General features: G+C 56.4%; 1 protein-coding gene across 1 annotated transcript in view; it reads left to right on the top strand.

The window, feature by feature from the left end:
- Nucleotides 1-25,880, top strand: part of SDK1 (sidekick cell adhesion molecule 1) — a 504,911-nt gene that overhangs the window by 302,997 nt on the left and 176,034 nt on the right. Inside the window, exons 6-8 of the mRNA XM_075528195.1 lie at nucleotides 13,885-13,996; nucleotides 14,914-15,104; nucleotides 24,093-24,176. Coding sequence (XP_075384310.1) covers nucleotides 13,885-13,996; nucleotides 14,914-15,104; nucleotides 24,093-24,176 — 387 coding nt within the window. The remainder of the gene's footprint in view (nucleotides 1-13,884; nucleotides 13,997-14,913; nucleotides 15,105-24,092; nucleotides 24,177-25,880) is intronic.

Below are 25,880 nucleotides of genomic sequence, written 5' to 3'. Positions count from 1 at the left end.
ACGGTTCCGGCACGCAGCCCCCTCTTGGTATGTCCACATCTGGTGGCGGGGTTTCCATCCACCTGGCCTGACTCTAAAGACTTCATGGACCTCGGAGGGTCGTCAAATCGAGCGGCAGGGCTGGCACATCGAGGCCCTTTGGGTTTCCAGAGTCAAAACAAAGAATCAACACAAAAGAGCAAGATCAGGGCCGAAGGGGTGGATGGGACCAGGTTTCCCTCTGAAATTCTCAGAGGACAGCCCTTCCTAATTGTGATAGGCTGGGTTACCCAGAGGACCCCTGGTGGTGCAGTGGTTATGCACTGGGCTGTGATGCTCATGGTTGGCAGTTTGAAAACAGCTGCAGCTCCTCAAGAGAAAAACTGACCTTTTAAAAAAAATCATTTTATTGGGGGCTCAAACAACTCTTATCACAATCCATACATCCATCCATTGTGTCAAGCACATTTGTACATTTGTTGCCCTCATCATTCTCAAAATATTTGCTTTCTACTTGAGCCCTTGGTATCAGCTCCTCATTTTTCCCTCTCCCTCCCCATCTCCCACTCACGAACCCTTGATAATGTATAAATTATTATTAATTTTTCATGTCTTGCCATAAGCAGTTACCGTCTAGGAAACCCACAGTGGGGTACTATGAGTCTGCATCGACTTCATGGCAGCGAGTTTGATTTTTCTGTCCATGCCATCTTGTCGAGTCCGACTCTAACTCTGCCCTGGGCAGATGGGACATAGTGGCCCATGGGCCTAGGAATTGGGTTTCCTGAAAGCAAGGCAAGAATCTCATGTTGGATCCCCCACTGTCTGTGCCACTCAGTATGGGGACCTCCCGTCGTAGCTCAGGGCTGGTTGACCAGTAGGCAGGTTCTGCCCGAGGCAGCCTGGGCCTTCTTGGTATCCAATGGCTTCTTTGTGGTGAGAATTTCATCTGGTTTCACTGCATCCTGAATGCGGCAGGGGGGCAGCCAGTACTGTGCACCATCCAGGGTGGCAGTACAACTGGAATTCTGCCTGTCCGGCTGTTCTTGTTATCAGGTGCTAGGTGGAATTGCTGCTGACTCACAGGTTCAACAGGATGGACCACCCCCAGTTCTGCGCCATCCTCACCACCGTGCCCATGTTTGCCCCCCCTTGTTGTTGCCACTGTGTCTGTCCAGCTCCCCGAGAGCCCTCCTCTTCCTTTACTGCCCTTCTGCTTGACCAATCATGGTGCCCTTCTCCAGGGACAGGCCTCTCCTGGTCACGTGTCCAGAAAATTGAGATTAAAGTCTCGAACCCTTGCTTCTGAGGGGCATTCTGACTTGCTTCTTCTAGGACAGATGTGTTGATTCTCTAACAGCACCATGACGCAAATACACCTGTTCTTCAGTCTTCTTTATTCAACATCTGACTTTCACCTGCAAGGGGGAGCGGAGCGGGGGTTGAACATCCCATGGCTTGGATCGAGCAACGCACTGCATTGGGCCAGTCTGCAACACCAAGACCTCTTTCCAGTGTTGGAAAGCAAGGGGTGTTACTTGGAGGACTAAGGCGCACCTGACTGGCAGTCCACTCCTGCTTGCATTCGATAGCTCACCTTTGACTCCGCTGCTTCTCCACTGGGCTAGGAGGACGGAAGACTCTCTGGGCAGGGTTGAGCTCATGACCACCGCTAGGTCCCAGCCAGCATCCCCAGCTCAGCGCCTGCCTCCCCCCGGCAGGCTGGGATGCCTCGCCCAGTTGGAGAGATATCTGGCAAAACGTTTCTGAGGCATTTCTCTTGAGCCGTGACCATGCAGTTATTCTAGAGCTCCGCTCCAAAGAGACTTCTCCTTTGTCTTGTGGAAAACCCCACCAGACCCGACTTTGTCTTGCCAAACTGCCTGGGGCGCCAACTGTGTTGTCTAGTGACTGGGACCCTTTTCCTGGGACACAGCCTGTTAGGAGCTTCTGTGTTTACACAAGACTCGAGTTAGTGGCCCTTGTCTCTGGGATCCTACATCTGCATCGCCCCAGCGGCCAACTATGCAATGCTACGTCTGAGCACCTCCCGATGGCATCTCGATCCAGGCTCCTCCCAAAACAGGTCATAAGTAAGCCAGTCCAATATCCCCGTCATTTTTCTCTGCCCTGTTTGAAATGGGGCGGGGGGGGGGGGGGGCGGGAGGCAGCACAGGAAGACATTCTTGTATGCTCCACGCATTTCCAGATGAGTGTGCGTGTGTTCAAAGGCCATGTACAGGAGGAGGAGAGAGACGGCTGGGCCATCTGTCCCACTGCGTGTCATTTTGTCAACTGTCACGTGTCCAGGAGTGCACTGGAATGGGAAGGGTGCCACAGGGAAAGACCCCATGGGCTTCATTGCACGTGGCGCGTGGCTCCCTTCTCCTGGCCCTCCTGGTATTGGTGATAAACTAGAAACAAACTGCTGTCTTGGGGGACAATAAGCAGTCCCTGTTAGTGGGTTTGTTCCCGAGAGAGCAGACCTCATGTCCCCTTCCCTGAGGATGTTCTGGTCCATGAATTGTAAAGGGTTAAGAGATCAAGCTGTTCGAACAAGAGACCTGGTGGTTACCCGTCAGGCTGCTAACTGGAAGGTCAGTGGATCACATCCACCGGCGGTTCCTTGGGAGAAAGGTGAGGCTGTCTGCTCTCGTCAAGATTTACAGCATCAGAGACCCTCAGGGGCAATGCTACTCGGTCCTATAGGGACACTGAGTTTGAATCAACTCAATGGCAGTGGTCATAGGCGCCCTGGACCCACGTGGCACCAAAGGAAACCCTGCCTGGATTGTTCTGAAGTTGGAGCCCATTGCTGTAGCCACTGTGTCCATCCGACTCCTGGGGCGTCTTTGGATTCACGGCCCCTTTGCTTTACCAAGCGTGATGACCTTCCTTCCCCAGTGCCCGTTCCCTCCTGATAGGAGTCAGTCTGTTACAAATGCACACGCAGCACACACCCAAACCCAACCCACTGCTGTTCGGTCGATTCCCGACCCTCCCTGTAGGGTAGAGTAGAACAGTCCTGTGCCTTTCCTAGGCAGTACATCTTTACAGGACCGGGGAGCTTCCTCCTTCTCCCGGGGAGCAGCTTACCTTGCAGTTACCAGCAAGGTGATGACCCACTTGGGTATCCTTCCTTCCTACACCTGGAGTCTCAGGGACCCAGGGTGTGTCCGTGGAGAGGCTGGCTCCCCCTGGTGGCAAGAGAGCAGACATCCATGTGACTTGGGATGCTGCCAGAGACCAACCCCAAACCAAACTCTGCTATGGGGCCCCTGCTGGCTCATCTTGACTGCCCCCCCACCCCCACCCCACCCCACCCCACGGCGGGTTTCAGAGACTGTCACTGTTCACAGGAGTAGAAAGCCCACTCTTTCTCTCGAGGAGCTGCTGCTGGTTTTGAACTGCCGACCATGAAGATCGCAGCTCAACGAGGAACCACTTCACCGCCAGCACTTCTCCTGCTCCAGGAGAGAGGTCATCTCAAGAACACAGAACAAGGTGACAGGTTCCAGGTCACCGGAAAGGACGGGCTTCTTGGCCTGTTTCTCTTGTCCCCTACCCCTCAGAGCTCACTTTCTCTGGGAGAACACTGGCTGCCAGGGACCAGAAAGAATCGGCGGATTCGGACGCCCTTCTTGTCCGAAAGCAAGCGGAGGTTGGCAGTCACCAGCCTGTTTACAGCACCGAAGCGAGGGGACCGATAGTGACCTACTTTCTGTGATGTCCCTCCTATGTCTTGTGGTAACAGCGAAGCCCTCGCTGGTGAAGGTCATATTTTCCTGAGTCGCCCCTCGCTCTGTCTGCTTCAGCTGTCGCCCCACAAGGTCAGCTGGAGGCTTCGTCTTCCAGAGCTCAAGTTCGCGTGCGAGCCTGTGTGTGTGGTGCCGACCGCAGCCAGTCTGTGCTTAGCGTCTGTGGCGTCTTTTGCGACTTCACCTGCTGCCGAGACCGAGGCAGCTGTCCACACCCTTCTTCTCGGCATTCTCCTCCTGCCCTTGACTATCCAAGGCTCGCTGGTGTTCTGCTCACACCTGCCTCCCGCTCTCCACCTCTGCCCTCTCCGAGCAGCTAAAGTCTCCCAGGACTACGGTCTCATCTGGGCCGAGAGCAGCCGGGGATCTCAGGCCTGTCCCCCTGGACCCTCAGGAGCATCTCAGCTGGGCTCACCATCTTCCCCAGAATGCGATCTGCCCTTGCTTCCCCAGCCCCTTCTCCATGTCCATTCTCCAACCTCGCCACCTCCATGCCTGCTCCTCCTCCTCACCTCCCACCCTGGACGAGTTGATCCACCGGCCGCACAAAGGACTCGAGGCAGGAACCAGAGAGAAGCTATGTTAGGCTGGGTTCTCTCGAGCAGCCACACCAGTGAGTCTTCTAGAGCAGTGGTTCTCCACCTTCCTCACGCTGTGACCCTTTCATACAGGTCCTCATGTGGTGGTGACCCCCACCATAACATAATTGTCGTTGCTACTTCATCACTGTCATTTTGCTACTGTAATGAGTTGGGAGACCCCTGTGAAAGGGTCGTTCAAACCCCAAAGGGGTCGCAACCCACAGACTGAGCACCACTGTTCATGATGGATGGGTGGGTTTATGTCTTGGACAGATAGACAGACAGGATGATGGATGGATCTTGGGACAATGGCTCACCAGGTGCTGTCACTTAGTGCAAAGTCGATCTGTCTCTGCATATTCACTCTCTGCCGCCCAGTTGATCCTGGCTCATAGTGACCCTGCAGGCTGGGGCAGAACCGACGGCCCTGTGGGTTTCGGAGACTATAACTCTCGAGGGAGAAAAGCCCCTTCTTTCTCCCATAGCTTTCAAACGGCTGGCACTGTGGTTAGCAGCCCCAGACGTAACCACGAGGCCACCCCGCTCCTACTGTGACTCTTAGTGACCAAATTTCAGTAGAACGAAGCACATACACACACACACACACACACACACACACACACCCTGCCCCCTCCCCCCAGCCCACGTCACCCTTCCAACTATGGTGACATGTGAGCCCACGGTGTCAGCCCCTGTGTCAATCCATCTTCTTGAGGATTGTCCTCTCTCCCTTCTACTTCATCAAGCCTGACATCCTTCGCCAAGAACACCTTCTCTTGTCAGCATCCCCTGGTCTGTTTCTCCCTCGACAGACCTGCTGTTCTCCTGGCGGTCCCCTCGGTTCTTCGCCGCGATCAACATTCAGAAACAAAAGGAACGCTCCCCAGGAATGCTCCGAGGTCTTCGGTCTGCGGGTTCCTGGCCCAGCCTTCACAGGCGCACACTCAGCTAAACTCACCGACAGCGGGTCAGTTTGAGCTCCTAGGAGGTGGTTTAAAATCGCTTTTCAGACCTCTCCAAAAAGACTCACTGCCACCTACTTGATTGTACAGGGCAGAGGAGAACTTCCCCCATGCGTTTCAGACACTTTAAGTTCTTTATGGGAGTAGACAGTCTCGCCTTTCTCCCAAGGACCAGCTGGTGGGTTCAAACCACTGATCTTGTGGTTTCCCATTTAGTGAGTAGCCCATTATGCCACCAGACCTGTCTTCCATAGCAGACCTATATCATGTTTTCAAGGCTGTACATCTTTCCAGGAGCCTCAGTTTTCTCCCACTGAGCAGCTAGTGAGTTTGAACAGTCAACCTTGTGCTAAGCAGCCCATTGCCTAACCCTCAGTGCCACTGGGGCCCTTAGGGCTCCCTACAGCCATCCTGACCTGCTAGCTTTAGATTCATACTATCACCTTTGGCCTCCAGGGTCGCTTGCACAGGAAATTAGGTAGGGTTCCCTTTAACACTTTATTTACAACTTGTCCCCAGACATGGGTCACAGTGCTGACCCTGTCTCAGGACCTGCAACGTCTCCACTCTGCTGGTTCTGTTTCAGTTGATCTAGTTGCCCTTCCCTTCCTGCCTTCTAACCTTCACTTCTGGGGGACTACTGCCTGGTTGGTCTCATATACTCGGTTGTTGGAAGGAGTGCCTTCAAACAATGATGCTGTGTGTGTATTGTCTCTGAGATCACCTGTAATTGGGCTGAAAGGAAAAAAAACAGTGCTGCTGAATAGATTTAGACTCCTATAAACTCTCTCCCTGCCAGGGGGTCAATTCTGAGGCCTAGCCACCCTGTAAGACAGGGCAGAACTACCCCTGTGGGTTTCTGAGACTGTAACTCTCCACAGGAGTAGAAAGTCCCATCTTTCTCCCGAGGAGCAGCTGATGGTTTTGAACTGCAGACCCTGCGGTTAGCAGCCTAATGCATACCTGACGTAAGGTCTTCCTGAAGGTGGTCTCTTTGTTTTAAACTGTGTATTGTGAGTTGGCTGAAGGTCGACGGTGCAGGCTGGTTTTCCACTCAACAGCCTGACACGTTTTGTCTCCAGTCACGGGTGGCCATCCCCACAGGGGAGCCTGCCCATCCGCATCTTCCCTGAGCAAGTTCCCGCTCCGTCTCACCCGCCCTGCCCTCTGAGCCTGCTGCCGGGGGCCAGCACTGCCCTGGTGCTGCTCTTGTGGGGAGCAGGTCCCTTCTGGATGTGACTGCACTGGCTTTAATGAGAGCTCGTGTCTTTAAAAGCCAGACACCGAGAGGTCAAACCTGGCAATTCTTGTTGCCCTGCAGCTGTGGCAGCTGTGGGCAGACGGCCTCCCTGAGCAGAGTCATCTCTCGAGAAACACGCCGACTTGTGAGTGAGGAGAAGGAGAGGGCTCATTGGACACAGAAGCTATATGGTGTGTGTGTGTGTGTCCAGGATCCCCGAGCGGAGGGCAGCCATGAGCCTCATTATTTCTGCTCCGGCTCTAGGAAGAACCAACCGTGGCGTGGGGAACACAATCCCGACCCTGTCCATGTCTACACAGCTGCCACAAAGACCTCGTGGGCTGTGCTCCCCAAGCACACTCAGCTACAAGCCGGGGCACTCGGGGTCCCGGTTTTGACAGGGAAAACGGAGCCGCGGGCTTCCCACGCTCAGGTCTGCTGGATTCCTGCCTTCAGAGCAGCTGGGATCCTTCCTGTTCTGCAGTAAGAGGGGGGCCTTTCTTACGGGGCCAGAGAGCATCCTCAGAAATGACCGTGGGGCTAAGGACTGGCCCTGCTCATGGACTCGGGAGCAGCTTCTGCCCCCACCTCCAGCTGCGTGTGCAGAGCCTGAAGGACTGGACTCCTAGTGGCCCTGTGTAACAGGACAACTGCCCTGTCGGTGGATGTGTCCCAAGCAAGAGTCGGAGCCCGGATGCAGGTCACCACATCTTTCCTCCTGTCTTCCTCAGTCTGCAAGCTCTGCTGAAACATGTCCATCCTGGGCAACGTGGCTGCTGCTGGTTCAAAGCCACAAGAGAGCACCTGCAGAGGACAGACTAGAGACGAGGGGCCACTGTTGGTGCTGGCCAATCTAGGTGCCTGCCTGCCTGAAGGTCTTAGACAAGGACATCCAGTGCCAGTGCATGTCCAGTGTCCAGAGGCGGGCGGGCAAGGTCTCCAGTGGGGCAGCTATGGAGGCATGTTGTTGCGGTTAAGTGCCGATCCACAGTGACCTGATGCACGGCAGAGCCAAACACTGCCCTACCCTGTACCAGCATCACCATAATTCCTGTGCCTGCGCCCATGGCTGCAGCCCGTGTCCACCCATCTCCTTGCGGGCCTCCCCTTTGTCACTGCCCCTCCGCTTGACCCAGCAGGATGGCCTTCTCCAGGGAGAGGTCTCTCCTGACAACACGTCCCACATACATGAGATGAAGTCCCTCATCCCCACCTCTAAGGAGCATTCTGGCTGCCCTTCCTGCAAGCAGACCTGCTTGTTCTCGGGAAAATCCACGGCACTCTGTTCTGGTCAGGCCATCATTCAGAGGTGCTCACTGCTCTCGGGCCTCCCTTGTTCCATGTCCACGTCTCACCTGCGTAGGAGGCGACTGAAAATGGCATGGCGGGTGTTGGGCGCATCTTACCCTCCATGTGGCACCGTTGTAAGGTTCTCAATGCCCTCTCCAATACCTCACTTCGTCTTGACTACCATGTCTATGGGCATTGATGGTGGATCGGCGTAAAGGCGTTATTGGATGATATTGATGGGAAAGGTGTCTGAAGGCCATCCTCCGCCTCACACAGACAGTCAATAGGGATTCCAGGCATTATTCCTGGGGTGGGTGGGCGCCAGAGCTTAGTGTCCCCAGGAAGCATCCTGGACACACAAGGTGGCTGGAAACTTGCCCAGTGTCTTGAGTCAAAGATCCAGGAGACTGCAGACAGAAAGTAGAGCTGCTCAGACCCTCTGCTGGTCTCCCAGCTCAGGGGCCTGGTGGACAGAAAGAACCCCATGCAGCTGGTTTTAAAGACCAAAACCAAACCAGCATCCCACAGTGACCCTCAAGGTGCCCACTGGCTTCCACTGGCTGTTGAAAAGGAGCACCCCCCCCCATGGCCCTGTGGTTAAGCATGGGGCTGCTAACCTCCAGGTCAATGGTTTGAGCCCTCCTGCCTCTCCGAGGGGTCAAGATGAGGCTGGCTGCTCCCATAAAGATTGACCAGCCCCGAAAACCCACAGGGGCTCCTTACCGATCCTCGGACTACAGGCGTATGTACAACCCCGCCCCCGCCTCCTCCCAGTCGCTCTCCCTCCGTGTCCAGGAGCTCATGTGGTGGAAAGGGTTTCCGCTTTCCCTTCTCTGCCTACCACCTCCCACACTCCTGCCTGCCCTCCCAGCCGGGGTCACCCCGATGTGCACAGCGTCTGCTGTGACTGTAGCCGGGCGGGGTGCTTTCCAGCCCCTACCCGACCCCGCCTTAATCAGCAGCCCGTCTTCACCTCCACCCTTGTGCCTTTTTGTCCTCCCCTGGATGAGAGACACGGGGTCTCCAAAGAACCTCCTGAGAAGCCAGCAGCCTGTGTCTCTGGCCTTGCCTGCTTCACCCCACAGGGAGCCACCTCCCTGCCCTTGCGTGGTGACACCCCATCGGTCTCAGGTGATTTCAAGTCCATGGTTGGGCATCTGTGAGCCCTGGTGGCGTAGTGGTTAGAAGTTGGGCTGCGAACCACAAGGACAGCAGTTCAAAACCACCAGCTGCTTCGTGGGAGAAAGATGAGATTGTGAAATGCTGCAAAACTGAATGAGACAAACAGACAACAAACTCACTGCCATAGAGCTCAGTGCGATTCATAGCAACCCTTTTGGACAGAGTAGAAAGGCCCCCGGGGGGGGGGTCACGAGCCTGTCACTCTTTTAAAGGCAGCAACGCCTCATCTTTCTCCCTTGGAGCAGCTGGTGGTTTTGAACTGGTCACCTTTTTGGTTGACAGCCCAGCGTGTATGCACTCTGCCAGCGGGGCTGCTATGGGGAGCCTAGATGTAGTTAATTAGATCTTCCTACTAAAAAATGGAATGTGGGTTCTGTGTGTGGATAAAACCACAATTTAAGGGTTGCTTAAGTAAATAGCTACTTAGAGTAATGGCAGAAGAACCCAGAGAGCTGTTTCAAGTGTGTTGAGAGGGCGCGCATTGCGGTGAGTGAGCTAAGTGCGCCCGTTGAAGCAGAAAGTCGGTAGATAATGGGAATCTCGCAATGAAGGGCTGTGGTCCGGGCTGTGTGGCATCCGGGCACTCCGACTCCCAGGGAGCCTGTGGGTCGGAAGGAACTGCCCCAGAGGGCCCTCTGAGCAGTCATCTTTCTGGGAAGAGAGACGCCAGTGGACTGGGCCTGCTGACCGTTCAGAGAGCAGCTGAGAGCGCCGTGGCTGTGCCCGGAGGCTCCTTAAGGCAGCATTGCCTCTGCTGCGGTTGCCTTTGAGTCGCCTCCAGCCCACAGCAGCCTGTCTACGACGTGGTGAAGCGCTGCCTGGCGACGCCAGCGGCCTCCTCGCCACAGCTGTTTGCAGCCACTGTGCCCGCCCACCTCCACGAGGGTCTTCTATGCGGCCCCTCCGCTTGCGCAAGCATGCCGTCCTTCTCCAGGGCTGGGCCTCTTCTGACCATGCGCCCGCAGACCAGGAGACAAGTCTCGTCGTCCGTGCTTCGAAGGGACATTCTGGTGTGCTCCTTCAAGACAGGCGCGTCCGTTCTATGGGCAGCGCGGGGTGTGCTCGCTATTCTCCGCCTGCACCGTCCTGCAACGACGTCAGTTCTTCTTGGTCTCTCTTGTCCCTGTCCGTCTTTGGCGTGCCTGTGGCTCAGCTGAAACTGCCGTGGCTCGGGTGCAGGGCCCCTTAGTCCCCGAAGAGCCATCCTGACTCGCTAACCTCTTAAAGAGTCCCCTGCAGCCGCTTTGCCCGGTGCAGCAGGTCAGTTGATTTCTGGACGCCTGCTTCGGTGGGCGTGGACTGCGGCTCCAGGTAAACCGAAACCCTTGACAACATGGGTCTTTTCTCGCTGTTTATCGTGCTGCCGCTTGCTGGCTCCGTTGTGAGGACCCTGCCGGAGGCTGCGGTCTTGGATCATCATCAGTGAATGCTTCGAGTCCTCCTTGCTTGCAGCAGGCCAGGTTGTGCCAACTGCACCTCACTTCACGTGGCTGGTTGTCAATAGCACGCCCTTACTGGCCGGGAGTGCAGGAAGAGCTGTAGATGTGTAAAATGGTCCACAGACCAAACCTACTGCCAAGGGCTCGATCCCAGCTCCTCGTGACGTGCCAGGACAAATGGGATGGCCTCGGTGGGTTTCCAAGGCTGAGCGTATTTCCAGGAGCAGACAGCCTCCTCTTTATCCTGTGAAGTAGCTAGTGGGCTTGAACCCAGGGTCTCTTGGTTATCAGCTGAACCCTCAGCCCACCTAGAGTGCCATACTAGAATAAAGGGTTCAGATCTGAGTGTGGCGGGGGAATTGTTGCATTTCATGTTAAACTCTTTCCCCCTGTGCTTTGAGACCCTCTTGCGCGGATGCCTGGGGTGAAACTTAGAAGCAGCGTCTTAAGAGGAAGGAGATAAGCCAGGGTTGAGTCCAGAGGTGGGACCTGGTCTTCTTAGGAAAGGGTGGGCGTCGTGGTCACCGTCACCGGTGTCAAGTCATGTCTGTCCAAGGAGCACGCTGAGGTCTGCTCTCAGCGAAGGTGCTCTTGGCTTTGTCCTTGGAGACCAGGTTTCCAGAGCCCGGTCAGCGACCTTGCATCTCTTCCCCTTTCTAAAACCCATGGAGTCGATTCCAGCTCAGGGTCCCGCCCACGTGAGTTGGCCCGGAACTGGGCTCTGTGGGGTCTCAGTGGCCTGGTTTGGGTCAGAAGTAGATCACCAGGCCTTTCCTCCCCCCTCTCCCCTTGGTTGGAGGCTCAGCAGACAGCAGTCCATCCTGGGTGGCCCTGTTGGTCATTGGGACATGGGTGGTGTTGCTTATCCCCAGCATCACAGCCACAGTACACCACCACAGGCGGACCCACGGACGGACAGATGGACAGGCCTGCTTTCTGCCGGGAGCACATCTTTGGAGTCTGGAAGTGGAGTGAGGCCCCTGGAATGTGCTCGTGCTCGGTGTGCTGGCCTGTGGGTTTGCGGTGTCTCGGGAAGGCTTCCCGGCAATGGCGGGAGGGGCCAGCTGGCCGGGCAGGTTCAAGTGCTGAGCTCAGGTTTCCTCTCGTGCAGCCGCCATGGCCAGGCAGTGATTAATGCCAAATTAGCACACTCTCCGGTGACCTTTCGGCCATTGCTGCTGCTCTCCTCCATGTCACAAACGTCTGTGCAAATATTAGCTGCTGAGGTCATCTCTCCTCATCAACAGACACACAGGTGACAGGCCGGCTGCTGGTCTGATGGACGGCCAGCTCCCCCTGCCCCTTGTCCCTTCTCCAGGAGTCTGGCGGCCACTGCTGGTGGCTCTGTGGGTGGGCCAGCTCTCAGAGCCCCACAGAAGCTCAGAGGCCTGCGCTCTGTAGCAGGCCCCCTTGGAAGTAGGTGGGGCAGGGTGGGGCATGGGAGGTGAATTTAGGAATCTGGAGGTGCTAAGGCTGCTCCCCCACCCAGCTTCTCCTGGAGATCCAGGGACCAGCGACCCCCTCTTCACAACCAGGCCCTGCATTTCTAAAAGTGTCATTTACCGCCTTAGCTTGCATCAAAGGAGCCCTCTGGCCTCCTGCTCCTACAAAGAGTTAGTGTTGGTCACCCACAGGGGCAGCTTTACCCTGTCCTGTGGAGGGTCACTGTGAGTTGGCATCCATTCGGTGGCAGTGTGTTTGATTGATTGATTGGGGGGGGGGGGTAGGGGTGGTGGTTACAGGGTTTTCAGCAGGAGAATGATGAGGCTTTCTACTCCTGTAAAGATGTGCAGTCTTAGAAATTCACAAGGCAGGTCTGCTTTGTTTTGTAGGGCTCGGAATGGGCTCTAGGGCAGTGAGTGTGGTTTTGGGCTTGGGTTTGCCCAAAGCTTCTTTTTTTTTTTTTTTTAGTATTATTAGCATGATCTTTTACTATGAAAAGAAGCAGCAGCAGCAGCTCATCTTGTGAAGGTGGCTGCAGCGAGAAGGGAGAAGGGGGTTGGGGGTGCAGGGTAGATTGCCTACGCGCTTCCCCAGGAGTCCGTCCGCCCTAGCGTGTGACCGCCCGTGTGCACAGCAGAGTCGCGCTGAAGGGTTTGCAACGCTGGGAACTTTGGGCGGCAGGTCCCCAGAGATTTCCTCCAAGTGACTCTGGGTGGCTAAATGAGTGGCCCTTGGATCCCTCAGGGCCACCTTGTACTAGGCCTGCCCCTTGCTCCCCTTTGTTGAGCCCGGTCAGCTAGAACCTTCCCTGGACACCCTCTCTATTGGCTGCTCTTCATAGGGGTGCAGAGTCTGTCCTCCTCAGCAGGAGGCGCCAGAGGCAGCATTCTGCATTTGCATATTATTGCATACATTTGCATTCCCTTGCCTCCCCCCCCCCCCACCTTCACTGGAATCCTGTGGAAATAGTGGATCCGTCTCCGCTTTCCCTAAACAAATGGGACGGAACTGTACGGCAAGGAGTCCCGGTGGAGGTGTGGGTTACCCGTACCACTCCAGAGAAAGAAGAGGCTGTCTGCTCCCGTCCAGAGCTGCCATCTCGGAAACCCCGGGGCAGCTCTGCCGTGTCCTGTAGATCGGCCTTGAGTCAGATTGGGGGCTTGGCAGTGAGCGAGTGAGCCACCGCAGGGCATTCACTTTGGACGTGTCGTGTGTTTATAGAAACGTGGTGATGAGCCACGTACATGCAAGGACATTTACATATATGCATTAATACAAGCTCACTGCCTTCAAGTCCATGCCGACCCACAGTGACCCTATAGGACAGGCTGGAACTGCCCCTGTGGGTTCCTGAGACTGACACTCTTTGTGGGAGGAGGAAGCCTCATCTCTCTCCAGAAGAGCAGCTGGTGGTTTTGAACTGCTGACCTTGTGGTTGGCAACTACTATGCCACCAGAGCTTATGTATATAGTCTTCTTTGTCAGCAGGATTCATGAATCACTTGTAGCCAGTTGCTCCCGCAACAGGAGCCAGAAGTGGGGTGTTTGCTTCGCAGGGAGGCAGAGGGGCCTGAGCACACCCAGAGCAGAGCGGCACATGTGGTTAGTCCAGGGAGTGGTGTTGGGGGACTCGTGAGGATGCCAGCTGCCTTCAGGTAGCACGTTAAGTATCTGGGGCTGAGTGGATTGGGAAACAGTGGGTCCCCCAGACAACTCGACTGGGCAAGTCTTAAGTTAGTAACACAGACTGACGCAGCCAGGAGCCGCCACGGGAATCGACCAACAGTGGAGAGCCGTGTCGCCATGCGCGGCAGAGCGCCTGGAGCAGTGGTGTGCTTGAGGGTCTCTGTGGCAGGGCTTTCCAGGGGCGGTGCCTTCTGCTGGGATTGGGTGGCAGAGGCAGGCAGGCTGGGACGAGGGCCACGCTCGAGGTACAGGGCAGGAGGGAGACTCTGGGTCTGTTGCATCCTTCCTGGAGCCCCACGGTCCTCTTTGTTTTCTCCTCCACAGGAGGGACGGGCACCTCAGACCCCACAGACCCCACCATCGTGATCCCTCCCAGAAACAGGAGTGTGGTGGCTGGAACGAGCGAGGTGACCTTGGAGTGCATCGCCAACGCCAGGTACGGCCAGGTCAATGCTCATCACTGCCGTGGCTGACGCCATCCCATCCCTCCGTGCTCACAGGGGACCCCCGAACTCTCGATGACACAAGACTGCCCAGTCCACCCCCTTGGTCAGGGTCAGTTGCCAATGGACGTCCGGACCACGATCCTCCGTAGTGTTGTCATTGACTGGTTTTAGGCCTTGGGTGACCAGGCCTTTCTTCCTGGTCTGTTTAAGTCTGGAAATACCACTGGAACCGCTGTGCAGCATCCCAGCCACACACCAGTCTCTGGTGACAGATGAGTGAGGGCTGTGCACAGAGTGTGTTGGCTGGGAATCGAACCAGGGGTCCTGGAGTGTGGAAGGCGAGAATGCTCCCACGGAGCCACTGCTGCCAGCCGGCCCCCAGGTCTGGTACCAAGGGACTGCTCGTGAGGGACACGTGTGACAAGAAGGCCTCCTAGAGGCAGATGGGCCATGCACCCTACGCAGGGTGCTCTTGTCGCAGGGGAGGTCCTGTGTGTCCAGCAGGGCCAGAGCATGGCATACAGGGGAGGTGTCGACATTGGCCCCAGCCCAGCACTGAGACAATGGATCAGTTTACCGTCCACTGTCAGGTGGAGATGCAAGTGAGGGGTGCTGCTCCCCACAGCCCCACCCGCGGAGGCTCCAGCATCCAGTCCCACGGGGCTGGGTCCTACCCCATGTTTATTCTAAATATTCCTTCCCAGCGCTCTCGAGGTCCATTGGCGAGCCAATGAGCCGTCCTTGCTCACCAGCCCCCACGCAAACGCGCCCTCGGAGCCGGGCCTGAGCCCGATTGGTGTTTAAACGCCTGTGGTTCAGCCCGCTGGAGCTCGCTCACTGTGTTCCATCGGTTAGGGCCATCACAGCACCCGTGACGTCCTCCGCGTGTCCCCTCCTCCCACTCCAGGTCGGTGGACGAGCTGAGAGTGTCCTGGAGGAGAAATGGGGCGAGGGTCAGCGGCGGAGTGCACACCTTCGGGAGGCGTCTCACCATCAGCAACCCCACGTCGGCCGACACCGGGATGTACGTCTGCGAGGCCTCACTGAGGGACAGCACCTCTGAGCTGGCCCGAGCCACCGCCTTCCTCTCCCTCATAGGTAAGGACCAAGCCATACGCGGGCGGGCAGGCGGAGGCCCCTGGGTCCCCTCGACCTCATGGCCTCACCATTGTCCACATGCCGTGGCTGTGTCCACAGCACGCCAGTCGGGCCATGCTGGTACCCGCAAGGTTTCCTTGCTGGGTCAACCAGGCCTTTCTTGCTAGTCTCAGTCTGGAAGCCAGGCTGGAACCTATATGCCATGGGCAGCCCTACTGATGTGTGAAATCCTCGGGGTATAGTTCCCTGGACCCCAGCCACACAGAAGCCACCACAGGAGAGACAGACAGACTGACAGACAGGGGTAGGACAAGGTGGTAACCCTTACATTTCCCTGACTTTGTTTCTAACATTGGGGGTGAAAGGTGAGTCTGCACCTCCAGTCCACCTGGTCGTCTTTTCTAGCGATGCAGACCCTACAACACAGGGTAGACCTGCCCCCGTGGGTCTGGAACTGTAAACCCTTACGGGAGCAGACAGCCTCATCTCTCTCCCACGGAGCGGCTGGTGGTTTTGAACTGCTGGCCTTACAGTTAGCAGTTCAATACTGAGCCCGCTGAGCCATCAGGTCCTGCTTCTGAGTCGGAATTGCCTGGTGGCTGTGCATTTTGCGGGGAGAGCCATGGGGGCCCGTGTTCCTGTGCTCACCCCCAAGAAGCTCCTTCTAACTGAAAAGTCCCGGAAATGTGGGGCTACGCTTTCAGAGGCCTCTTACTTTGCCGTCATGATCGGCATCCAGAGATCCTTCTGTGCAAGGGGGCTCATGAAAGGAACCACAAGTGACCGCCTTGTGAGTCCTGTGGGGGCGGCTCTGCTCTGTCCTTCGCATTCCTAGGGGCTGGGGTTCCCTAAGAGCTGCATCGGGGAGCTTGACGAGGTGGTAAGTGTGCACTACTTCTCACTGATAAAAGAGCAAGTGACCCCAGCAAACATCGGCTAACGGCAAATATTGTGAATAAAACAACCGCAACAAGAAAGAGCCCAGCTTGCGAGGAGATAACAACAAACAAAAACCCGCTGCCATCGAGTCGGTTCTGACGGAGCGGAACTGCCTCTGTGGGTTCCCGGGACTGGAACCCCATGGCAGCAGAAAGTCCTGTGTCCTCCCAGGCGCAGCCAGGCTTTCCAACAACTGTCCTTACGCCTGGCAGCCCGATGTGGAACCATGCCGCCGCCACCTCTCCATGACGTTCAGATCTCTCGGGCTGGACGTGGAAATGAAGTCAGGTCACCTCACAGAAGACCGGGTGGATAAGTATGTGCCCCATGCAGGCCGTCCAAACTCCTTAGGAAGCTGCCGGTGTGAGCATCAGGGGCCTGGCGGGGCTGTCTCAGTGCAAACTACAAGGCTCATCAGACAGTGAGGTCCTCGAGATACACCCAGGCACTGCATAACCACCAAGGGCAGAGTTGGTCAGGAAAGCACCCCCTCATGATGTGTAGACTCCCCAAATCAAGCTCCCTGCCCTGGGGTCCGTTCTAGGGCATGGCAAACCCACAGGGTGTGTCGCGAAGTGTGTTCTTCCCAGAAGGGGGGAAGAGGAAGGCCAAAGAAGTTTGTGAACCTGTGCTTCAAATCTTGGCGGGGCAGACAGCCTCGCCTTTCTCCCACGGAGTGGGTGGTGGGTTTGAACCTCTAACCTTTCCGTTAGCAGCCCAAGCCCTAGGCCACTGCACCACCAGGGGCTCTTCCCTTTGTGTCTCGGTCACTGCTGTGTCAGACCTTTTTCATTGTGCACTCAGTGCAGCCGTGTACATTTCAGACCATCATTTGGGTACGTCATAACATAAACTGTACACCAAACCTCCCCATCGCTCCCCCTGCCCCCCGCCACACCCTTCATCCCCTCCTCTCCTTCTCTTAGGGCGCTGTCTTCCCTTCATCCACGTTAGCACCTGCCCGCCCTCTAGCCTATTGCTTCCCTCTCCCTCCCATGCCCTGCACCATGAGTGTGTTTCTCTAGGCCAGGTGGGCGAGAGAAACAAATCCAGGGGGACTCGTGTGTGTCAGAAAGAGCTTTGCAGCAAAGAACAATTGCATATTGAGGAAACATCCATATTAGCAAACATGTCCTACACCCATCTGTAAATGTGTCTTCAATCTCCCACGACACATGCAATAACACAGACTCCAGGAAGATCACAGGCCAGTGGGTGGAAAGTCTAGTGCAGGGCTCCTCAGACTTTTTAAACGGGGCCAGCTCACTGTCCCTTAGACCGTTGGAGAGCTGGACTACAGTTTTTTTTTTTTAAAAAAAAGCTATGAACAAATTCCTATGCACACTGGAAGAGTTGGCTGCTAAGCAGGACAGGCAGCGGTGGCAAAAACACCCAGCAGGCTGGATAAATGTCCTCAGTGGACCGTATTTGGCCCGCAGGCCGTAGTTTGAGGACCCCCTGGTCTAGTGGATCTAGTGGCGGTGGAAGCATCTCAGCGCTGGCATGAGTCTCCACATGGCTCCTCCAGCTCCAGAGCTCAGGCTGCATCAGCACAGCTCCCTGTGGCTGGTCAGCAGGAATGTGAAGCAGAGAGATTGTAAGTCTGGCCTCCAGTGAGCTATTTATCTCCATTGCGCCTCCAAATGTGGTCATCAAGCTGCAACCTGATGGACAAGCTAGACTGCGCCCCTTCGCACGCTGACAGATGATGTAACTGCCATATCTGGTCACCGTCAAAATCCCTCTCTTTTGGTATGGAAGCTGGATCTTGGCTTTTCTTGGAGCCTGGCTACCATTCCTCCGGCCTTTCTGAGTTCTTCCTGCCCTGAAACATCCGAGTTTGGCCCTACATTTCCCATCGAACCTTTTCAATTGCCATTATCGTCCATAGGAGCCCCTGCGTCTCAGAGGCAGGGAAACCTTTTGGTGCAAGGATCTTCCGGGATGGGCGGGCTTTGTTGCAGAATCAGACAAGAGAAGCATCAAGGAAGGCGTGACTGTCAATTCAGAGCCTTTCTGGCTGTGACCTCCGGCCCCCAAAGTCACGGGGACCCTCTAGGATGTGGCACTCTGTGGCCCATTCCGCAGGGCTGTCACCGCTGACAGCAAGAGCAAGGAGGCAGAGGCAACCTGGGCACATTCTGATGAGAAGAGACAGGCCGGCGACATTTGTTTCTTCTGCCTGTCAACTTCCTGTGGCGGGTTAGTGCATGGGGTCCAGGTGATGCCATGCCTGCTCACGCCTGCCTGCCTGCCTGCCGGAACCCCGATAGAGCCGCTCTCCTGTGTCCGGTGGTGGTCCACACACTCTGAGTCTTGGCCTCAGCTGGGTGCGGCCCTCTGGTCCTCCGGGGTGAGTTGCTGCTCTGGACCCTCTGCCATCCCACCCTCTCTTCCCCAGACACGGGGCCGGCCAACGCCTCGCCCTTAGCCAGCACCCACAGTCAGTGTCAGGGCCCCAGGGCGGTCAGCGAGTATTGCCCCTATCTGCTCCCCCAACTCCTGCCCCCAGCAAAACACAGGCAGGCCCCACCACCTCGTGCTACCTGCAGATGAAGCAGTGGTGTTGTCTAAGACAGAGCTTGTGGCCCGTGGCTCCTAGGACCGCTGAAACCCAGAGGCAGAGCTGGCCACCGCCTGATGGGGTGGAAACGGGGTGGTGGTGGTGGCTGGAGAAAAACCCTAAGGCCTACGGGTCTGATTTCCTGCGCCCACCTGAAAGCAAAGGCCCAGCTGCTGAAGGTGCAATGCTACCCTGAGTGGGCCTCTCCATCAAGCCCCAGAGATGCCCTGCCTGCCCCCCTGCCTCCTCCGGGCGTCGCCCAGGGTCCCTTCCCTGGGCCACCACCGCATGTGGGGCCTCCTCGCCAGGCTGAGCGCTCCTGAGCCCATCACCCTCAGCAGGGCCTCATAGCCCGCTCCACGCCAAAGCCAGCAGCTCTTTGACAACTGGGTCTCTTCTGTCCCAGCTGCATCAGGGACCCCTGGGATTCGAGTGGGGAAGGGGCCCAGATCGTCCTAACCCTGGTCATACCCACAATGCCCCTTTGCACACAACCTACTGCCACCGAATCCGGTCCGACTCACAGCCCTATGGGGTCTCCGAGGCTGTACATGATCCTGGGGTCACACTTCCACGTCCTTCTTCCCAGGAGCCCCGGCTGGGCTTGACACGTGAGCATCTCCATAGCATCTACCCCCCTGCTCACGTGTTGATCCTGAGGCACGTGTGTCCAGCCTCCCTGCTGGACATGGTAGAACCACCCCTGGGGTATCCAGTGTCCTATTTTTCCCTCGGAGTGGCCAGTAACCTTCAACCTGACCTTCAGGTTAGCAGCCCATAACCTAACTCCTGCAAGTCCCTCTTTTAGGTACGTGTGAGGGGCATGGGAAATGAGACCCCCAAGCCCCTCTATAAGGTGCATGTGGGTGGGGAATGAGACCCCCAGAGCCCCTCTATAAGGTGCGTGTGAGGGGGTGGGGAATGAGACCCCCGAGTCCCTCTATAAGGTGCATGTTGGGGGGGAATGAGACCCCCAGAGCCCCTCTATAAGGTGCATGTGAGGGAGGTGTGGAATGAGACCCCCCAGAACCCCTCTATAAGGTGCGTGTGAGGGGGGTGGGGAATGAGACCCCCAGAACCCCTCTATAAGGTGCATGTGATAGAGGTGGGAAATGAGCCCCTCTATAAGGTACGTGTGAGGGGGTGGGGAATGAGACCCCCAGAGCCCCTCTATAAGGTGCATGTAGGAGGTGGGGAATGAGACCCCCGAGCCCCTCTATAGGGTGCATGTGGGGGGGAATGAGACCCCCAGAGCCCCTCTATAAGGTGCATGTAGGAGGTGGGGAATGAGACCCAGTGCTCCTTGGACCTTGGAGGGCCTTCCCTCAGTCTCACTCAGCACCTGAAGAACTTTCCAAAACGAGTCAAGAGCATCAAGGATCAAGCGAGCAGGCCTGCCATGGCTGCTGCTGGCCCCGCTGCTTCTGCCTAATGAGGGTCCCCCAGGGCCAGGCTCCACAAGAGAGTGGCCCTGCTTGGCCAGCATCTGTGACCATTCCCTGGGCACACAGAGCCTGGCCACTCTGCCCCTGGTGCTTATGGGACGTGTGGGGCGGAACCCAGCTGGAACTGGCTGGGGTGGGGGCTGACAATACTCAGAGAAAAGTGGCGCCTGGGTCCCCAGGGAGCTTCCCTGCCCTGCGCCCTGCTAGCATGTCTCCGTGGCACCCGGGGTGTTACAGGCCTCTCAGGGATTCCGAGGCTGCCCCCCCCCCTTGGCCTGTCATCTCCACGTGGAGGGGTTAGCAGGTGGGTTTTTAATACCAAGACAAATGATGCTGAGTCTGGGTGGGGGGGGCAGGAAAAATAATTCCAAAAGATTGCAGGTCGTATGACACCATTTCTATAATGTTCTTGGAATGACGGAATAATGTAGCTGGGGTACCAAAGAATAGGTTTGTGATTGCCGTGGGGTGGGGGCTGCGTGGGGGTAGAGGCTTGTCGTGTTCTGTTCTGTGCCTGCACGGTGGTGATGGAAACCACACACACACACACACACACACACACACACACACAGTACAAGTGAAATGGCAGAGTGGAGTGAGGTGGCTACATTGTTTGAATATCAATGTCTGAGTCGGATGCTGCTGTTCTACCGAGCTGCACGCGGTTTCCACTGGGAAGGCACGCACAACAACACGCGGGTTCTCTGTACGCCTCCTTTTAAAAATAGATGTTGTGTTATAGTTGGGGTGAACGTCTCCACAGCACACCGAGTCCCCCTGGATGATGTCGCCCGCTAGGCAGTCTGTGACATTTTTGCAATCCTCGTTTCATCCTGCCACCGTTCTCTTGGTCTCCCATGCACCTAGACTCAGACTCACTGCCTCCCCCCACCCCCACCCCCCTGTGCTGTAGGCTAGCCAAGGGCCCTGTGGGGCTGCGGGCTGGACTAGGTGCGGGGCTGCTCACCCGGAGGTCAGCAGGTTGAAACCCACCAGCAGGTTGCTCCTCCAGAGGAAGACAAGGGTGTGAAGACTCCGTTCCAGACCCCTGGGTCGAGTGGACACGGGCTGGCTGGTAGGATCAGGGAGTCCCTGTGCTGTCCCCGGGAGCACCTGAGGGTGGACCTCTTTATTTGGAGGTTCTGAGCGCGTGTTCTTTGTCCTCCAAGCCAACCCGCCAGGTTGGGTTGTTGGAGGAACCCGGGGGCAGTCAGGTCAGTGTGGGGCTGCTAACCACACGCGGGACCGTTCTAACCACCAGTCACTCCGAGGCAGAAAGATGGGCTCTCTGGACCCCCGTAAAGAGTTTGTCACGGACACCCACAGGGGCAGTTCTGCCCTGCCCTGCAGGCTCACTGCGGTAGGAATCGACTCAATGACATGAGTTTAGCTCTTGAGTTTATGAGTCAGAATCGGCTCTGTGGCAGTGAATGGGTGCACATGTTTAGTTGAAAGGGGATTTGAATGTGTGTGTGGGTACCTTTCTGTTCAAGATTTAAAGAGCTTCCCTGGGCAGCAGTACGCACAGGAGGGTCCTCTCTCCCCAGTAGTTCCTCAGGCCAGGGCTCCTTGAGGATGTGAAATTCTGTGCCGCATGGCAGGTGGGCTGTGCGCTGAGCTGATACAGCCTCGAGGTCGGGGTTTGAACTAGCCAGTGGTTCCGATGGAGAAAGAGGCTGCCTGTTCCGATAAAGAGCCACAGCCTCGGGAACCCACAGGGGCAGTTCCGCTCCATCCCACAGGGTTGCTGTGAGTCAGACTTCATGGCAGCGGGGATTGGGTCTGTCAGGACCACCTACTGCTACCCTGCTCAGCACTGCCCCAGTCTCTTATTTCTGTCTCATGCCTTCACCAGGCTCCACCGTGTGCCTCAGAGTGAAATCTCCAAAGCATAAGAAGACACTGCCCTGAATCACAGGCAAAGGCCGATGTGTCCTCGGCATGTTTCCTTCTCTGCCCTCTGCCTCGCTGGCCCCTGGAATCGGGTCCTGCAGCCGTTATTGATCTAGCATCCACTGATGAATACAGGGCATGCCCCGAACACAAGGGCCTTGGCACGATGCGGCTACTGTATACTTAGGACATAAATAATGCTGCTATCATTGTTATTGATTAAGGCAGCCGGATGTGTGGCGAATATATGAGCAGGCCATCGAGGCTGGCTTGGGGACAAAGGGGACCTGCAGTCTTGGCATCATTCCTTTAGGCCTGTTCCATCCAGGAAGGAGCCCTGGCACCACGGATAAAGCACCCGACGCTGACCTGAAGGTCACCAGTTCAAATCCACCAGCCACTCCACAGGAGCATGATGAGGCAGGCTGGTCCCATAGAGTGACAGCCTCAGAGACCCTCTGGGGTAGTTCTGCCCTCTCCTCTGGGGTCGACTCAGAGGTGCTGGTAGAGGGGCCCTTGGGCGGCACAATGATTAAGCGCGTCTATGGAAATCGGGATGGCGCTTCCTTAAACAAATGCAAATCCCAGCACCTTATGATCCTGCCTCTCTCTACCACACCCATGCCCGTTGTAGCACCTTCTGCCATAGCGAAGGCTGGAGACCACCAGACACCCACGTGGGGAGGGACGGATGCGCCCACTCTGGGCATGTTCACGCAACGGAATATTACGCCGCCTTCAAAAACTGATGGAGTCTCTCAGGTGCCCTGAGATGTGGACAGCACTGAGAACATTATGCAGACTTAGCCCACCTTATGAAGATAAATGTTTGAGGATACTTATTATACAGGAATAAAAAGTAAAAATGGTTTTTGCACCAAAGGATGAGACTTTAAAGACGAAGCCAGGATGGCTCCGGGGGAGGCGGGGGGCGGGGGCTGGAGTGGGGAGGGAGGAGGTGGAGAAAGAAGAGAACAAAGAGGTACCACATATGTGGGGACCAGGGGACGGGGAGGCTAGTGGGACACTGTTACTCATTGGGCTGTGCTGCTGCATCCAATGTACCCCTCTCTGTGCGTGCCCTGCCCCAACAGATGAAAGGGGAGGATAAATGAATACATGTCGAGGAAACAAAAGCTAATTAAAAAGATGAAAAACGAGAGAGAGAGAGAAGGGTCCACAGGTCTTTGGGTTCCTGACCCCTCAAATCTCAGTGCTGGTCGGGGACTGGAGGGAAAGGGGGGCAGAGCTGCGGCTCTATGTGACAGTCCACTTAGTTTCACCCAAACAAACGGAGGGAGGAGGGTGGTAAGTGAGAGCCAAAGAGAGAGATGGAAAGGGGGGAAGAAGGAGAGATGGAGAGAGACTGCAATTTACTCTGCATGTGCATGCATGGTGGCAGTCAGTATCTAGCCCAGTGATGCTGAGATGCTAAGAGCCCCCCCCCCCTTTAGGCCACAGTGACTTTAACCCCCATTGAAAGATATCGCATATGACTCTATCTGGGGCAAGAAGAACCGCTAAGGCCCCTCAAGACGACGTGACCAGCCCGCCCGGTGGCCCTGACAGAGGCCTGGTGGCTTGTGGTGGCAACTCCGTTGCATGTGGAAACAAGCTCGCCCCTGTAAAGATCAAGCTTGGCTGGTCTCTTGGGAATGCTGGGAGGGGAGCCCCCCCCCCCACACACACACACACACACGCTGCAGCCTGCGTCCGCCTGTGTTCCACCAGCAACAGGTGACCAAGGTGTGAATGAAACCTTCTCCGGGTCATGCTGACAAAGACCAGGCTGACTGGCTGGGAGAGACGGGGTCCCCGAGTTGCCCCTCAGGTAGAGAGCCAAACTGGTGCCCCCTGGCTGCCATGTCCAGGCGGACGCTAGGATGGACACTGACACCATTCCAGTAGGCAGGTCGTAGAATCATCTAGGTGACATGAGCGCCAAAGGGCAGTGCCGACCGAGCAGGAACGCGTCAGGAGGGCTGGGAGATGCAGGCACCGGTGGGGGCGGGGGCAGTGAGGCTCCAGTGTGGGGAAGCCCCTCTGAGATGAAACTGTGGGAAAAGGAAGTGGGGGGGGACCTTGTACAAAGCACCCCGAGGCTGCTTCTGCTCAGGTTGCTTCTTTCTCCCTCCTTCTTGTTTGAAGAGCCACCCTATTTCATGGAGGAGCCTGCACGCCGGATCCTGGGGCGCGTGGACGAGAGCGTGGAGGTGGTCTGCAGAGCGATGGGTAAGCACCAAGCCCGGGAGGGCCGCGCTGGGGTTTCAGGGAGGGGCCGTGTGATGCTTTCCCGGGGAGGATAGGAGACACAGGGTATGACAGGAAAGAACAGAGATTTCGGCATGGAACCAAGCTGGGCCCTGGGTGTCCCTGATGTTGATAAAGCCCTCAGCTGCAGGTGGGTGTGCACTTGAGGTGCCCTGGAAGAAAGGCCCGGCGATCTAGCTCCTAACACCAGCCACCAAGTATCCTAAGGAGTCCCATTCTACTCTGCCACGCCTGCAGTGGCGGGTGGGGGCACGGAGAGGCAGAGTGTCTTGGTATGGTGGGGAGGGGGGGCAGGTAAATGGGAGTCTGCGTAGAAAAAGAATGTTTGGAAACGGATCATGGTACATTCCACTCTATGTGATTAAAACATGGGGTGATGATGATCTATGTTATTAAATCCCAACTAGTTAAAATAGATTAATCATTGTCTGGGCGACTTGACCCCTCTCTGGAGGCCACTGTGGGTGTGCTTGAATCCCCAGCCTGTGGGAGCAGAGGCGAGCCCTGGACATCTGGGCTACCAGAGACTCTAAGCGACTGAAACCCCTGGCCAGCAGAAACCCAAGGCCCACCCCCCTGCAGGAGACCTCTCTTCCTCTGAGACAGAGCTGGGGCGGGAGGCTTTGAGCAGACAGAGGCCGCTCACCTATAACCACAGGCAGTTACTCTTAATGGTTCCACAGCAGAGGCCCATGAATCAACCAACCAAGGGATTGGGGGGTGGGGTGGCAGGTGGATGGTCTGCTACAGAAGATGGGGCGGGGAGGGGGAGCAATTGGCTAGAGGGTGGATGTCGTGAGCTGGAGTGGGGGCAATGGTGTCCCCGCAGGAAAGGGGAGAGCTACTGGGAGGTTTGCTCTGTTGTTTAAGTTGTTGAATCCACAATGAACTGAAATGTGAGCCCTTACCTAATACACAATAGAATGGTTTTGGGTTGGTTTTTTTTTTAATATCCAAGTTGGGGGGAGGGAGGATGTTAGAGAAAGACTCCTTTAAAGTGTTAAAAAAGCAAAGATGCCCCTTTGAAGATGAAGCACCCGGGTGTTTCCAGTCGTCGTCGCATCCATCGCAAGAGAAAGTGCAAGGAAGACTCCAGAAGGCCGGGGCGCGGGTGGGTGTGAACGGCGCTCTCCATGAGGAAGGCGGCACACAGGCTGGCCTGGCAGAAGAACAGCCGCCTGTCTTGGGAGAAACACAGCCAGAAGGCACCTCAGGGGCCAGGCTGGTGGGACTGCCACTTCACGGGCTTTGGATGAGTCAGGGCGGGGATGTGGGGACAGTCCCTGGAGATGGACCTTGCTCTTGGTAGAGGGGCAGCGAGAGGGAGAAAGGCCCAGGACAAGCCTTAACTGGAAGAGAGGCCAGTGGGTTTGTACCAATGACCTTCTGGCTAGCAGCTGCGCTCTTTAAGCTCACAGCACCACCGGGTGCCTTCCTCCGGCTCAGAGTGGCCCCAGAGGGCAGAAGGGGGCTGGTCTGAGGGCTTTCCAGGCTGTAATCTACAGAGGCCACTGCCTCATCTGTCTTCCAAAGAGTGGTTGGTGGATTCGAACAAGCGACCTTTCCGTTAGCAGCCAAGCTCCTGCCTCATCCACTCTCTGCAGACAATTATTTTTCAGCTAGTGGCACACTCTTCTTTTGACAATTTCTTGGTATGGTCCTGTG

Source organism: Tenrec ecaudatus, chromosome 12, assembly GCF_050624435.1.
Source record: "Tenrec ecaudatus isolate mTenEca1 chromosome 12, mTenEca1.hap1, whole genome shotgun sequence".
Taxonomy (NCBI): Eukaryota; Metazoa; Chordata; class Mammalia; order Afrosoricida; family Tenrecidae; genus Tenrec; species Tenrec ecaudatus.
Note: the sequence above shows the minus strand (reverse complement) of the source record. Positions and strands in the feature narration are given on the sequence as shown.